Here is a 14,272-nt window from a genome sequence, read left to right as displayed (position 1 = left end):
TTGCTTTTGCATGTCTTATCAGTGCTCAATTTGTCAGTAACACTCCCAAAGGCCAATTACAAGTGACGTCACGTTTAATTCTCCCTTTTGGTCTTTTTTTGCATGTCCGACCCTAATTTTTCTTGCATGTCCATATCATTGCCCTTTTTATTCTAAAAATTTGACTTCTTCTTATTTTTATTTTTATTCTTTCAATCTTCTGAAAATCAATTTCCCTTTCCTTTACTCTTTTCTAAAATTATTTTCTCCCTTCCTTTGTTTGTTTTTTTTTACAAACTAAGTGTGACATTTTCTTAACATTATTTTACTAAAATTGTTAACTGTATTTTTTCTATTTCTTTATCATATACTTTTTCCTAATCTTTTTTTTCTATAGTTATGTATTATCACTCCATTTATTTTTCTTTTATAATAAATCTTGATTACAATTATTTTGTTTATCTTCTTATCACAATTATCTCCTAGACGCCAATGCAATCTATTTTTGTCATAAATTTTATCTAAGAAGTAGTATAAATATACCTTTAAAATCAATTAATAAACAATTATTAAATTTTTCTGATACAAAAGTTTTCTTTAAAGATGCTGCCTATTTTCTCTGATTTCTATTGTGAATTTTTCTTCTGTTTACTGTTTTTCTTTGTCAAATCTTTGTGGAAAATTAAATATTTTCTATTATTTTTTATTATTTTTCTTTTTCTCAAAATTTACAATTTTTGCTTTATTAAGTTTTCTCTTTTATACTGTAAGAAATGACATAATTTGTAATTCTATAGTGCACATTCTCAATAGACAAATAAAAATCAGACATAATTCTGTTAGTGCTACATTTCTTAGCAAAGCAGATCTGTAGAATATCAGAACTTTCAACTTTATTTAGTATTGTATAACCCTTTTTAGTCAGTAAAATGCATATATTAAGATGAGCTAGATCTTGTTTGAGTAAATTTACCTATTCACTCATTGGTCAAAAATATGTACTACATCATAGGTGAATTTGTTTTTTTTGGTCCCTGAAATATATATATATATTTTTTAAAAAAAAAACAAAAAAAACCAAATTAAATTATATTTTATAAAATTATTTTTTAAAATAATATTTTTATTAGATTTCTGTAGATTAAAAATATAAAAATTAATATTATCTACTCTAATAAACAAAACAGTTGATTTTTATTAGTTGTGATTAAATATATAAATAATGTTATATTTATAAATACTTTACTTATTAATAAAATGTTTTGTAATATTTGGCAGTTCTCTATTTGTAAAAGCTTATGAGCAATGCTCCCCAAGAATTTCTGAACCTGTGAAGAGCAATGTTTTTCAGATCTGCATTCTGTTTCAGACTGCTGCTCATTATTGTCTTTTAGTTATCTGCCAGACTATCTCATGATGTTATAGCAATATTTGTGCTGCTATACTTAGAAAATAAGTAGTAGACTAGCTCTCAAGTAATCTTATCTACTGTCTTATATACCAGTTCAGCTTTGTTGAGATCTTCTTTAGTAGAGTGTGTAACTAACACCCTCAAAGCATTTTATCAACTGATTCCAACCTTTTGGCTTCCTATGAGATGAAGGGCATTTAATGTCATAGTCACCAGTTGCAGATAATAACAGCATTGTCTCTAGTTGACAGAGCTAGTTCTGCCTCACAATTGTTGGCCACAAATTTGAGTCTATCTTCTAATAAAATAACTTTAGTTTTTAGTGAAGCATTAGAATCTTCTTAGTATATTAGATGTTTAAGTATTTATATAATTTTATGTGTTGACATAGTAAAAAATATAGTTAGAGAATAAAATTAAAGAGGCAAAGTGAGTTGAAAAAGAATAGGTAAAAGTTAATTTAAAAACAAACAATCAATATTTTTTTTAAAAAATTAAGACAATTAGCACATTTATAATTTTCACTACAAATATATTAATATAATACAGAAATATTCTCATCTTATAAACATTTTTTGCAACTTTATATTCCTACTTCTTTTAGTGTACAAATATAAACTAAAAGAAATATCAAAGATTTACTTAACTATGATTCAAAAACCAGAACAAATGATCATAAACTTGATGAATCATTCATTACAGAATGCTCAAAACCAAATCAAAACCTATATTATTATTCAAGTCCGCAGAAAATTCAATAAGAAGAACAAGAGCTCTATTACTGCCTCTATGAACTTTGACAAGTTCTTGGCTGCAGACAATAGAAACCACAATGCAGCAGAGAGTAGGGACACCAATAATGTTCAAGTTGAGTCTGTTGAGAAAATCAACAAAAACATTATCTATATATCTAGTAAGAAATAAATAACTAAAAAAATATTAATATTAAATATAATTATATCTAAATCTAAAACTCTGAATATATCAGATAATGACCATGGATATTCACATGTTTATAACTCTGACAGAGTGTACAATGTTCCAGTAGAACATTTCACTGATTATAAAAGTTTTGTTCCCACATACGTGTCCAACAGTCATGTATAGACTGTTAGTCTGAAATTGTTTTCTATATTTTTTAAGAACAACGTCTCTTGTGAAGTCTATGACAAATGTATCAAAAATGTCAACAAGTAAGTTTATAATTAATATACTCTTTTTATATCACATGCACTTACTACCATTTTAGCTAAAGTGGATTCACTTCTGTCATACTACAGGGTAGACACCTTGTTGAAGGAGAAATACTCAGTGAAATCCATTGCATATGATATGTGCATAAATGGATACTGCCGGTTCTCAACAGTAGAAGAAAGAGACTTCATTGACAAGAATGAGACATGTTCTCATTGTGGTAAGAACAGGTACAAAGTGGAGAGAGCAAGTGTAAAGCCTGCACAGACCTTTCAGATCATGTCTCTCTCAGAGCAACTGCGGTTCAAACTTGCCCACCCCAAGGAATGGACCAAGATGGCCTATGGTACAAGATGTTTGGTTGGCAGACGTGAAGATGTATGTGAAGACATCTTTGATGGAGATGTAGTTAGACAGTTACTTGATTGTGGAGTAGTTGGTCAGAATGTCATTTTGGTGTCCATGTTTGTTAACCAGTCCAACCCATTTAAAAAGGCCAAAATGTCATCCTCTGTTATTCATGTTATTAACCTGAATATCAATCCTAAAGAAAGATATTTAAAAAAATTCATTTAGATCAAGTTACTAATACAAACTACTTAGATACAAGGCAGATAACATGATGCAGTTGGCTATCATATCAGGACCTAACCACCCAAAAGATAGCACTTCGTTTTTGGAGCCTGTTCTCAATGACCTAAGAAACTTGGGGACAAATGGCCTGCAGTTTCAGACTGATTCTGGACTGATGATTGCCAAGGTTCATCTTGTCATGACAACAGGAAATATCTCAGCCGTCTCTGACTTGATGAACCTGGCCCATCACAATGTCCATCATGGGTGCAGAGCTTGCATCTTGTATGGTGCAAGAGATTTAAGCACAACTTGTATTGTGGAAAGAGATGGACCATCACTGTTGAGAACAGAAAAGAGTTTACACCAGTCCATTGGAGGCGTAAGTTGTAAACTGTCAAACAAAATAAATATTGATACCATTTTAGATGTATGGCATCAAAGGGCTCAATATCTTCAAAAACTTTCCCACAATGACCAGTACTGCTTTCTTTGGACTGGATAAGATGCACCTTATAGGTCACGGTACAGGTTAGCAGCTATATGCTACACTTGGAGGAAAGTTCTATCCCGCAATCAATAACAGTGGAAGAAATGCACATGACATTTACTTGCAAGACTGGTTGAAACACCACGGATACTTATTTGTCCTGGATGTTAGTCTGAAAGATATAGACAAAGCAATTTACGCATCCAGGACCAATATACCAGCCAATTTCACAGGAACATGAAGATCCTTGAAGAAATCCAATGACAAGAGGAAGGCTATTAATCAAATAGACTCCCTTTTGTTCGTTGTTCCAATAATTATTGTCAATTATTCTGTTTTTTGATCATATAAAAGCAGGAGTGATGAGCCTTGTTACTATATGCAGAATTGCCAAGCAGTGGAGAATCACTGCTACCAATACCCAAGAAGCAGAGAAGTAAATCAATCAGATATATATTGATCAATGTTTTAATCATCTTTATAGAACCATTGATTACTAGCATGTCTTCATCCATTGTGAGATCAAAGAAAAGCAACTGAAGTCTACATTTTTTGTGATGAATCAGCATATGCTAGTTTATTTCAGCTATATGATGTAAAAGATGAGCTCTCTATAAGTATACAGCTGTAGACCAATTAAGTAAAAAAAATGGTGGCTACAATGCAGTCATCAAGTTGAGAAAAAACCCAAGAAAAAACATAGAGAATCTCTTGCTCAGAAAGGTAGCAATCAATCACTGTCTTGGTTGCTGATCAATCATTTGTGTCACAAATGATAGAAGAATCAGCAACTTTGGTTCAGACCAATTCGAAGCTCTCTGATTGAGTTAACTGCTACTATTGACATAGAGTGCCAGAACTTGGTCCGCAGTTTGGTGTCATTCTGGGCAAGAGAAAGCATTATTTCCTTTGAGAAAAATGATGAAGTGGTTTGTATCAACAAGATATGGAAAGACTTGGTGGTCTATAGAGTCTGGTTCTCTGTTGACAGCAGCCATGATCAAGCAAACAATCTTGCTGTGTTCAATGATGCAAGAGAGTAAGTAGCACTAGTTGTATTCTACATTGTTAAATTTTATTAATCACAACTCATTTATATTTCTTGAAAGGTATGAATTTATTTTTAAATTCATCTCTCAAACTGTTAACAGAGTGATCAGACTCTTTGCAACTATCAACTGTCTTTCTGATGTTTAAAATGTGAATCAAAATCTTTTTCTTGTATGAGATAGCCTGGCATCTGGTGTAGTAAAAGTGATAGAAGTGAAGTCCATGGAGGGAATTGCTGACCTCGTCTATAACTCAAATGACAAGATCATTTGACACATTATCTGACTCTTATCAAAACATTATTAATAGTTTTTTTTTCTTTGTTTTTTTTTCATTGTTTTAGTACATAAACATTTAATTTCTTTAAAAAAATTACTCAAAGCAATAGCAAAGTCCATTGCTATTATCATTTGATTTAAAATTTTTCAATGCCAGAAAAACCAAATTTATGATATATCCAATTGATTGGCTGTGTTCTTGACCTTAATCAAACTTGAAAACAAAAAACAACAGTTCTTTTTCTTTTCTCATTTAAAATGGCTGTCTGAGTTAAACAATCAAAAAATATGATTACCGGCACAGAGCTTCTAAAAAAAAATTTAAATTGCTTTAAATTTAGAAAGGCTAATAGAAGTTTTAAATATGCATAAAGATTTTGCAGATATGTATTTTTTTTTGGAAATCCTTGTACATTATTTTCTACAGTATTATTTTTATTTTAAAATTACCTTAGAAATTACCTTAGTTAGTTTTCAATTTTTTATTCTCTAAATACTTCTCTTAACTTAGTCTATTTCATATTAGCATTATTCATTTTATTTTGCTAGTTTTAAATATTAGGGACCTTGGTCACATCATATAATTTTTTTTTGAAACATTTAACCAAATATGTAATTTTATACGATTTTATTTTTCATGTCCAAGGCTCCTATATATGGACCAAAGTTCTGTTTACATCATTATTGGAAGTATATTTTTCCTAAACTTACCCAATCGTTTTTAATGCAAAGACATGACATTAAAAATAGATCTAAAAAACATCATTACTTTTTTATTGTTTACAAATTTTGAAAATGCCTTTCAACTCTTGTATAAACAATGTCGCAAAAGTATTGGAATTATCCAAGCAAGCATTTCGTGATAAGATTCTTGGGAAAGCCCTTGATCAAGTTAATGATCAAACAGAAGCTCTGGAGCTGCTTCACATACAAGAGGCTGAACGCATTGTAATTTCTCTATGTCAACAAGATCATCTGGACATCAGTACTGTTCTAACTGAAGAGTGCAAGTTTTTGTTCAGATTTACTTACACAGAGGTAAAAGTTAGAATTATAAAATCTAAAAAAAAATAACAATAAGCATATATTTAAAAAAACAAATACAATCAATGTGTGTTCTTTTTGAAATGGGAGACAAAGTTTGTATTGAGAGAAATTCTTCCACTGTGCTGTCTGTTTCTGCCACAGAGGCACTAGCAATTCTGCTTCGCAAAATGTCTTTTCCCTGTCGATTGTTAGATTTGTCTTTGCTTTTTGGCAGGAACTCAACTGATGTAAGTCATATATCAAACCATGTTGTGCATCTACTGCATCTCAAGTTTGGTAGAGCCATGATATATGACTATCATCAATTTCGCCCAGAAAATTTGATGAAATTTAGCAATGCAATCAGAGCCCTAGGTAAGAGAAAATTTTAATATATTACATGCTATTAATATTAACAGCATTATATGTTTATCGATTAAAAAAGGCATACCAGTCAAGCATTGTGTTGGGTTCCTTGATGGCACCTTTAAGAAGACTGCTAGGCCAACCAAGGACCAAAAGACTGTATACAGTGATTACCATGCAAGTTGAATACTATAGTCATTTTTACATTAGTTTGTGTTTTATATTTGTTAACTTGACATAAACAATTTATTAGAAAGCGCATAGTCTTAATTATCAAGCTGTAGTTACTCCGGGTAGAATAACTTCATCCTTTTACAACCCAGTAGCTGGAAGATGTCATGATATGACTGTATTTCACAAAAGTGATATTGAAATGCATATGCGTAAAGCATTTGATTTCAGGAGTATTGGTGAATCCTGTTACCACCTTTATGCTGACAGAGGATATGCATCTTCTGAATTCGTGATGTGTTCATTTGCAGAGAGTAAGTTATATAATATCATGTATTTTAATTTAATTAAGTCTTTTAATATTTATAATGTTTCAGCAAAATAAGACTCTCCGGAGTATATTGTCAACCAAGATATGTCAAGTTCTTGTGTTGTAGTAGAGAATGAGTTTGCACATGTAAGAAACTTGTTTGCTTATGTAAATTATACACAAACACAAAGAATTCTTCAGGGCAATGTAAGCTCTTATTACATTGTGGCAATGCTCTTCAAAAACTTGCATGTTTGCTACAACCGTGGAAATCAAACAACCATGCGGTTTAAAGTCTCTTCTCCAACACCAATGGAGTATATTACAGACCTCTTAAATCACTAAACATCTTATTCTTACAGGAAGCAAACTTCACTTTAGAGGTCAAGAAATAACATCAATATGAGAATATTTTCTTTAACTTATTTTATGAATTTTTTTTATTGTGGGGGTGGTTGTGTTGTAGAAGACACAAATGCAGCAATAAAGGCTATAAGCTTTTCTATTGTCTTCTCAACCCTGAGAGAGCCCTCTCTGATCTCAGTTTTCATACTGGATAATTCTTCAAGTACTTTGTCCAGTTTGCTATCAATCTCCAAGACATTCTCATCATCTCGAATGTCCTTGACAGCCCCTTCAACACTCTGAATGAACAAAAGGATGTTCTTGTCCACCTTTGTGCTGACCGCGTCCACCACTTGCTCCTTCAGAGACAAGAACAGATAGGCCGCAGAAGTTGAAGGTACAACTGGGCTCACTGGAACCTGGGTTGAGGGTCCCTCACCATTTTCCACTCGCAACTTTTTTGCTGCGTGCAGCCCACCCTTCACTACTGAGTGGATTGCACTAGTTGACCTCTCTTGAATGATGTGTTCCTTCTCAGCATACACCTTGGCTGTTTTGGTCTTGTTGACACTGACCTGTCAGATGCGCTCCTCAGATTTATCATTCTTTTCACCCAAATTTTATTTAGCATGACAGTATTCAAAAAAAATTATGTATTTATTACCAGATTAATGAGCTCCATCATGAGCCTGTCTTTCTCAGAAAGTGCCATCTGCAAACGGGATGACTCAGGCACACAAGTCTGTCTTTCTTTGAACTTCTTTATCAAAGTCTTGTACTTCTTCTTGATTGATACCAGCACAACATCACCAGCACTACAATCAACATTGTTTACTGCCTTAAGGTTATCCTTCCAGATAGTCTTTGCTTCTCCATAGTTTTTGTGCAATGGATCACGAATGTCAATCTCTCTGACAAGGACCTCTTCTCTCTTGTCTGTAATATGCCCATTTTTTTTGGGGGCTCTGCAGGTTGGGTGATTTCTCTGATATTCATTTTTGAGTGTAAGATAAGTAAGTACAATTTTTTAATATACAATTTTATTCATATTTATTTAATTTTTATTATTATTTCTTTTGAATTCTATTGATCCACTGTCATATTCTGTATACATGATTTAAATAAAAATTATAAACACCAATTAAATGCTTTTATAGCGATTGCTTATTTTTTAGTATCTTTCTTTTTAATCTAATTTTTATTAGGTACAGACTAGTTGACTATTTTGGCATGCAAAAATAGTTTTAGCTCTTTTATAATTTTTCTTTTCATTTATATATTTTTGTTAAAAAATTAGCTGTAATCTAGGTTTGGTAGACTTTTTTATTTTTTTCATAATTGTATACTCACAAGCCAGTAAAATATCTATCAGTTTAGCAGTAAGAATAAAAAAATTTTATTAGCTAATTGTAGCAAGAAAATAAATATAATTGGCTAACACATTTTATATCATGTTTTTATATCATATAAAAAAACGCGATTTTGAAACACACTATTCCTTTTTAAGAAAACAATCTCCATCTAAATAAATTTTATATGATGTGTCCAAGGTTCCTATTCTTTCCCTTTTGAAATTTCTTCTATTCTTCTCTTTTAGAAGTAATTTCTCTTATTTCTCTTATATTTTTATACAAATGTTTTCTTATTCAAATAACTCTATCTTATTATAGATTTTAATCCCTCCTGTTACTCTTATTTTATCTTTCTTGTACATACTATATATATAACTAAGTACTATATACATCAATTTTGACAGATAGTACAATAATTGTGTGGACCAAAATTCAAAACTAGTATTTTACTAAATCAATACTTTCTTTTTGAAAACTTCATTTTTTTTTAAATTTTGATTTTCAGAAAATTAAATTCTTTTTCTCTTTATTTTCCCAAAATTGTTTTCTCTTTTTTTTATTTTTATTTCTATGCACTAAACATGATACTTCTTCTAAAACACTGCTTTACTAAAACTGTTAACTGAATAGTTTTTTTTATATTTATAATATACTTCTTTTCAATATACTTCTTTTCTTATAATTATATATTATAACTTCATCTATTTTACTTTTATAATAAAATATTTATATAGTTATTTTTTCTTATATTTTTATTTATGATTATTCTATAGAGATTTATCTAGTATATTTTCGCTATATATTTTATCCAAAAAGTAATATAAATATCTCCTGAAAATCAATCAATAAACAACTTTCCAATTTTTTTGATACAAAGTTTTTTTCAAGGTAATGTCTATTACTCTAATCTCTCTTTGCAAAATTTCTTCTGTTTTATTTATTTTTCTACCACGTTTTTAAAGAAGATTAGCTGTTCTCCTTTATTTTTATTATTTTGTTATAATCTTCTCTTTATTTTATCTTTTAGTAAATTTATGATAATAATTTTTTCTTTAATTAATTTTCTTAATTTAGTAAGCATTTCTATTTCAATAGTTAGCTTTTTAGAGTTAATAATATTTACTTTCTTTCTTTTAGTTCAATTATTTTTTTAATCATTTAATTTATTTATATTCTTATCTTAGTATTAGTTTCTTTTTCAATTTTTTTAACTAGTCTATTTTGTAGTGATCCAGACACTCGGATGTTGGATTTATCACATATAAAAACATATTCATATTGAGATAACTTAGTAGCTATCATCTTGTCAGCATATAATATATATATAAATAATTAAGTAACCAGACCAATAATTATTACAGTTAGTACTATAGATAATATCTTAAAGATTGTTAAGATAATTATATCATATAGTCAGGTAAACTATGTCAGAGCAATATGGAGCTAATTTAGTAGAAAGTTTTAAAGCTCTAGTATAAAAGAGAAAAGAATAACTACAAGCTAAAGAAGTACAATTTATGACTTGATGTCGTAATCGTAACACCAACACTAATTAAGCAGTAAATACATTCTAATAGCCAAATATAGTAAAGGAAGAAAGCCTTAAGAAACTAAGACGTAATGACAAGAGCAGATTGTGTTTTTTTATAAAATGAAACACTTTTTATTTATGAATAAAGAACAACTTATATACAGTTTCAAAATATTTCTATACGTCTCTATTATCAAATTTATTATTTTTTATTATTTTGTATCTGAAATACCACAGGTAGTGCTGCTGTGATAGCATTGATCTCAGAAATACTATAGTCAATTGTGATATGCATAGACAAGAAATAGCTATTATTTCCAAGATATAAGCTATTGGTTGGTAGAAGCAGCACTATGATTGTGGTAATCATGTAGATAATTGCTATGTCTTTTTCTGTCTCAGAATACTAAATAACAAGAGAATATAAGACTCCAGCATTTCTTATAAAGATACCATAGTTAGTGCTAAGATACACAGACTTTGAGATTTCTATTAACACAATTTGAGAGAGAGATTAGAGCCCAAAGACAAAAGATGACAAAAAGAGATTAAAAGAAAAAAGTTTTGCAATAAAAACATAATAGTTCTGAGATGATAGCTTCTAATTTATTTAGATTGCCCAAGATCTATCTTTATTGAGATTAAACATATATAACAAATCCTTCAACTATATCTTTATATAACACTTTTTATAAGCACTATAGGAATAAGATGATCTTTTTTGAATTTGTGACTTCATTTTTGGCCTATAATAATTAAAAAATCACCAAAAATCCAAGTTGAAACAAGAAAATCTTTGTTCTTTGAAATGGTTGATAAAAAGCAAATGAATCACTTAAAGTTAAATCTCAGGAGGGAAAAATGTTCATTCTAATTAAACATCTTACATTTTTGGTAAATATATATTGGATGTCAGAAATAAAAAAAAGAAAATATCTAAAGTTTCTGCTGCTTGGATAAAATTTGTGAAGACGATTTGAAAAAAAAGAAAAAAAACAAATTATATATCACTTAAGGCACCAAGTGTCAATTTTGGGCCACGTTTAAGGTTAGGCCAAATGATGTAATGGCTACCATTGACATTTGATGGCACCAAGTCAACCAACTCTACAATGTTACTGGCATGAATCACTATAGTCTTTGGCTTTACTACAGATGTAATAGACAAACCATTTTTCAAATGCACACTATATATGGTTATGAGAGCTAGTGATCATCTCTTCGAGTTGTGTATACGTTGAAAGAATATAACTACCTTTCCAAAGAAATGCTTATATCCTGGATAGTAAGAGCGGAATCTTCTCGAGTTCATGTCCACTTGTAGCTGCACATGAATATGACATGCCTCTTTTGTAGAACTTTGGTTGAATGCAGTGTCAATAACACAACCATTAAGATAGGCCTTGCAGCTTGTCTTTATGGAAGGCTCAAGCATACTACATTCTTCCCCCTTCAAATCATAAAACGTTTTAAGAAGCAATGAAAGATGAGATCTATCTTCAAAGCTATCAAAAATTGTTAAATTCTTCAAAGGCCCCCAGAACTCAATCTCACACTCAGCATTGGCAGGATTACCTCCATCTGTAACAGGCCACCCATTGGTATATGCACTGTAAACTAGAAGGTTAGCTGGTAGAGTTTTTGTGTTTGCAATGGTTGTCAGTTCCACTACATGCTGGGATTGCGCCAGTCTGATCATGATGTTTCCAGCATTGACACTGACTTGGGAGTTACTCTTGATAGACCTGGAGTACTCACCAATGGCTCTTTCCATGGATCGTATGCTATATGCTCTTGGCAGGCCATATAGATCAATCATCTGAGGATAATGCTGAATAATGTGCTGGTTAATTGTGAACACACCAATGTCAATATCTGCTGTAGAAAGAAGACTCTCTAGGAATAAGTTCCATTCTATAAGATTACTAAGAAGAAAGATAAAAATAAATTACTATGAAAAATGAAATAAAATATAGTATTAAACATATCTTCTTATTGAGGTTTGATCCTCTGCTGATAACTCCCAGCTCATGAGTAAATTGCATGTTTGAACCAGGCCAAGTAATGCATTTCAGGCAACCAAGTCCTGAACATGCTCTGCAACCAACGTGGGGACAACAAAGAGTAAAAAGTCTGCCCAATCCACAGCTCTAAGGAAACCAGCATTCTTTGTCACGTCTCTCCAGGCACCATGCAATGATGTAGGGATTGTGGATTTTGCGGCTACCATTGCAGCACCAATCTCCCTTTGAGTGGCAAGAGAAAGACATAGAGGATGCTTGATTCTATACTTTCTGCATACAAGTCTCCATACCTGTTTACCGATTCCATGGCACAGACCATGCATCTTGTCTAACACAAAAAACGGGCCAGAGAATGTTTCCATTGAGGTTAATGGTGACTGACCATTGAGCCCCTTTCTGTCTTCAATGCTTGTCAGATTGTAGTTTCTGGAACTCTCCAGTGAGTACGTCTGGGTTCCAGACAACATGCGGAAGTACTGGCCATGTTTAGAAGTTTGGCCCACGACATGACAAATATGACAGCCATTCTTAGTCGTGTGGCCAACATGGCATGCCAGCTTTGCCAGAGCCGGAATATCGCCAGTGGTCATGAGGACATGTATCTTTGCCCTGATCATTGTTGTCAGTGTCTTTACTTCCATGCCTTCTGTCTGGAGCAAACGGAGATCTCTCAGCATTGGCTCAAGAAAAGACCAGATGTCACTGGGACCAGTGCAACCAGGAAGCATTGCTATTTGGATTATCCTGTTTTTCTCATAATGAATCGTTGGATTCAAGTTCAAGACAGTTGCATGAACAATGATTACTGATCCAGGTACATTGTGTGGGTTGAACCCGTCCATGGACAACAAAATCGCAATATCGCTTTCACCAGAAAACAGATGCTTCATGGATTGGTATACATGACCATCAAAAACATCTGCTTTCTGCCTGTTATGGCTGGATTGGTGGTTATGACGATAGAGCATTTCAGCCCTGGTCTTGTCATCAGCCAAGCACAAAGCAAGCTGTCTGGCCAAAGGAAGCTATACGATTGATCTCACAGGAACCCTGGTGTTGCTTTCACTAGTTTGGCCATTTTTGTATCTTGCTTCACTGCATTTTACACATGTGATATCATTCTCGTTGTTGAACTGCATACAATCTCTGATGCAAATGTTGTATCCGTCTGCTTTGATATCTAAGAAGTGCTCAAGAAGCTTGTTTCCAAGGTGTGGGCTGCATGCTCAGTACGTAATATTGATAGAACAATTATGAATCTGGTTGAAGTGTTCTACAATCTTTTCATGGGATTGACAAGAAATTCCAAACTCTTGGATCAACTGCATGAATGCGAGATTCTTTTTATCATCATTGCTGGGAACAGAAAGAGGCTGGCTAAAATCAAAGTCTAGTGAGGGTGTGGTGCCTTCAATTTTGTCAATGACATTCTTGCATTCTTCTCCAAAATCGTACTATAGTAAGATAAATAACAATAAGTATGATTAACATAATATATGTATTTATGTATCTTACCATGGACTCATCATCTTCAGTACTGTCAATGATATCTATATTCTCACTACTGCTTGTGTTGATATTTTCTCTGTTTATTTATCAAAGTATACAGCTAATTAATATACTGTCTATCATTTTGTGTTTTTGCTTTTGATAAGCTTACCCAAAAGTCAAGTTAGGAACCATTGCTGATGTAAACTGACTTTGATCAGGAAGAGAGACAGTTTGGGAAACTTTGCCATTGACAAGTAATTCTGCCCTATTTGTCATGCATTGTTTGAGACATCTTTTATATGTTCGACTGTTATTAAAGATTGACTTGCAAGTATGGCATTGGTAACGAGAGGCTTTTGTAATTTTGAACATGTTTGAGATAGGTAAAAAAAACTTTGTTATATAAGTAAGAATAGAATTAATTACTTTCTGAATGTATAGCTTTATACTTAATTATATAAAGACAATGATGTTATATGCATTCTGAATATATGCTCGGGATCTTAAAGAAGTATCTGTATGTCATCAGTGAAGTTACTAGATCAATGTTTCTTCAGGAGTAACCAATAGATTTGTACAAATAATTTGAAACTAATAATTTGAAGCTAAAAAATTGAAACTAATAATAGTTTCTGGTAAAACATTTTCTCTTTCTTTCTTTTTCTATAACAAACACACAAC

At 31.8% G+C, this 14,272-nt stretch overlaps 5 protein-coding genes across 5 annotated transcripts; 3 read left to right on the top strand and 2 right to left on the bottom strand.

Moving 5' to 3' along the window:
- Nucleotides 1-3,203: 3,203 nt before the first annotated feature.
- On the top strand, nt 3,204-3,437 carry PHYBLDRAFT_91883 (hypothetical protein; the record flags this gene model as incomplete). The annotated part of the gene is made up of 1 exon (XM_018443776.1): nt 3,204-3,437. A coding segment is annotated over one exon (234 nt), but the record flags the coding sequence as incomplete, so codon positions are not given.
- A 711-nt stretch (nt 3,438-4,148) lies between these two features.
- On the top strand, nt 4,149-4,844 carry PHYBLDRAFT_166786 (hypothetical protein; the record flags this gene model as incomplete). The annotated part of the gene is made up of 3 exons (XM_018435484.1): nt 4,149-4,163; nt 4,427-4,686; nt 4,757-4,844. 3 exons carry the CDS (start codon nt 4,149-4,151, stop codon nt 4,842-4,844), a joined length of 363 nt encoding a protein of 120 aa, XP_018293589.1.
- Nucleotides 4,845-5,770: 926 nt separating this feature from the next.
- On the top strand, nt 5,771-7,193 carry PHYBLDRAFT_166785 (hypothetical protein; the record flags this gene model as incomplete). Its single annotated transcript, XM_018435483.1, has 5 exons — nt 5,771-6,013; nt 6,127-6,376; nt 6,447-6,526; nt 6,621-6,852; nt 6,925-7,193. The coding sequence occupies 5 exons, from the start codon at nt 5,771-5,773 to the stop codon at nt 7,191-7,193; spliced, it is 1,074 nt and encodes a 357-aa protein (XP_018293588.1).
- A 95-nt stretch (nt 7,194-7,288) lies between these two features.
- Nucleotides 7,289-8,907, bottom strand: PHYBLDRAFT_166784 (hypothetical protein; the record flags this gene model as incomplete). Its single annotated transcript, XM_018435482.1, has 4 exons — nt 7,289-7,768; nt 7,858-8,178; nt 8,544-8,558; nt 8,884-8,907. 4 exons carry the CDS (start codon nt 8,905-8,907, stop codon nt 7,289-7,291), a joined length of 840 nt encoding a protein of 279 aa, XP_018293587.1.
- Nucleotides 8,908-11,076: 2,169 nt separating this feature from the next.
- PHYBLDRAFT_166783 (hypothetical protein) lies at nt 11,077-13,963 on the bottom strand (the record flags this gene model as incomplete). Its single annotated transcript, XM_018435481.1, has 7 exons — nt 11,077-11,225; nt 11,313-12,001; nt 12,185-12,576; nt 13,144-13,325; nt 13,398-13,554; nt 13,616-13,685; nt 13,761-13,963. 7 exons carry the CDS (start codon nt 13,961-13,963, stop codon nt 11,077-11,079), a joined length of 1,842 nt encoding a protein of 613 aa, XP_018293586.1.
- Nucleotides 13,964-14,272: the final 309 nt, after the last annotated feature.

The sequence above is a fragment of the Phycomyces blakesleeanus genome, assembly GCF_001638985.1.
Source record: "Phycomyces blakesleeanus NRRL 1555(-) unplaced genomic scaffold PHYBLscaffold_7, whole genome shotgun sequence".
NCBI classification, from domain to species: Eukaryota; Fungi; Mucoromycota; class Mucoromycetes; order Mucorales; family Phycomycetaceae; genus Phycomyces; species Phycomyces blakesleeanus.
This window is presented reverse-complemented; position numbering and strand designations above follow the sequence as displayed.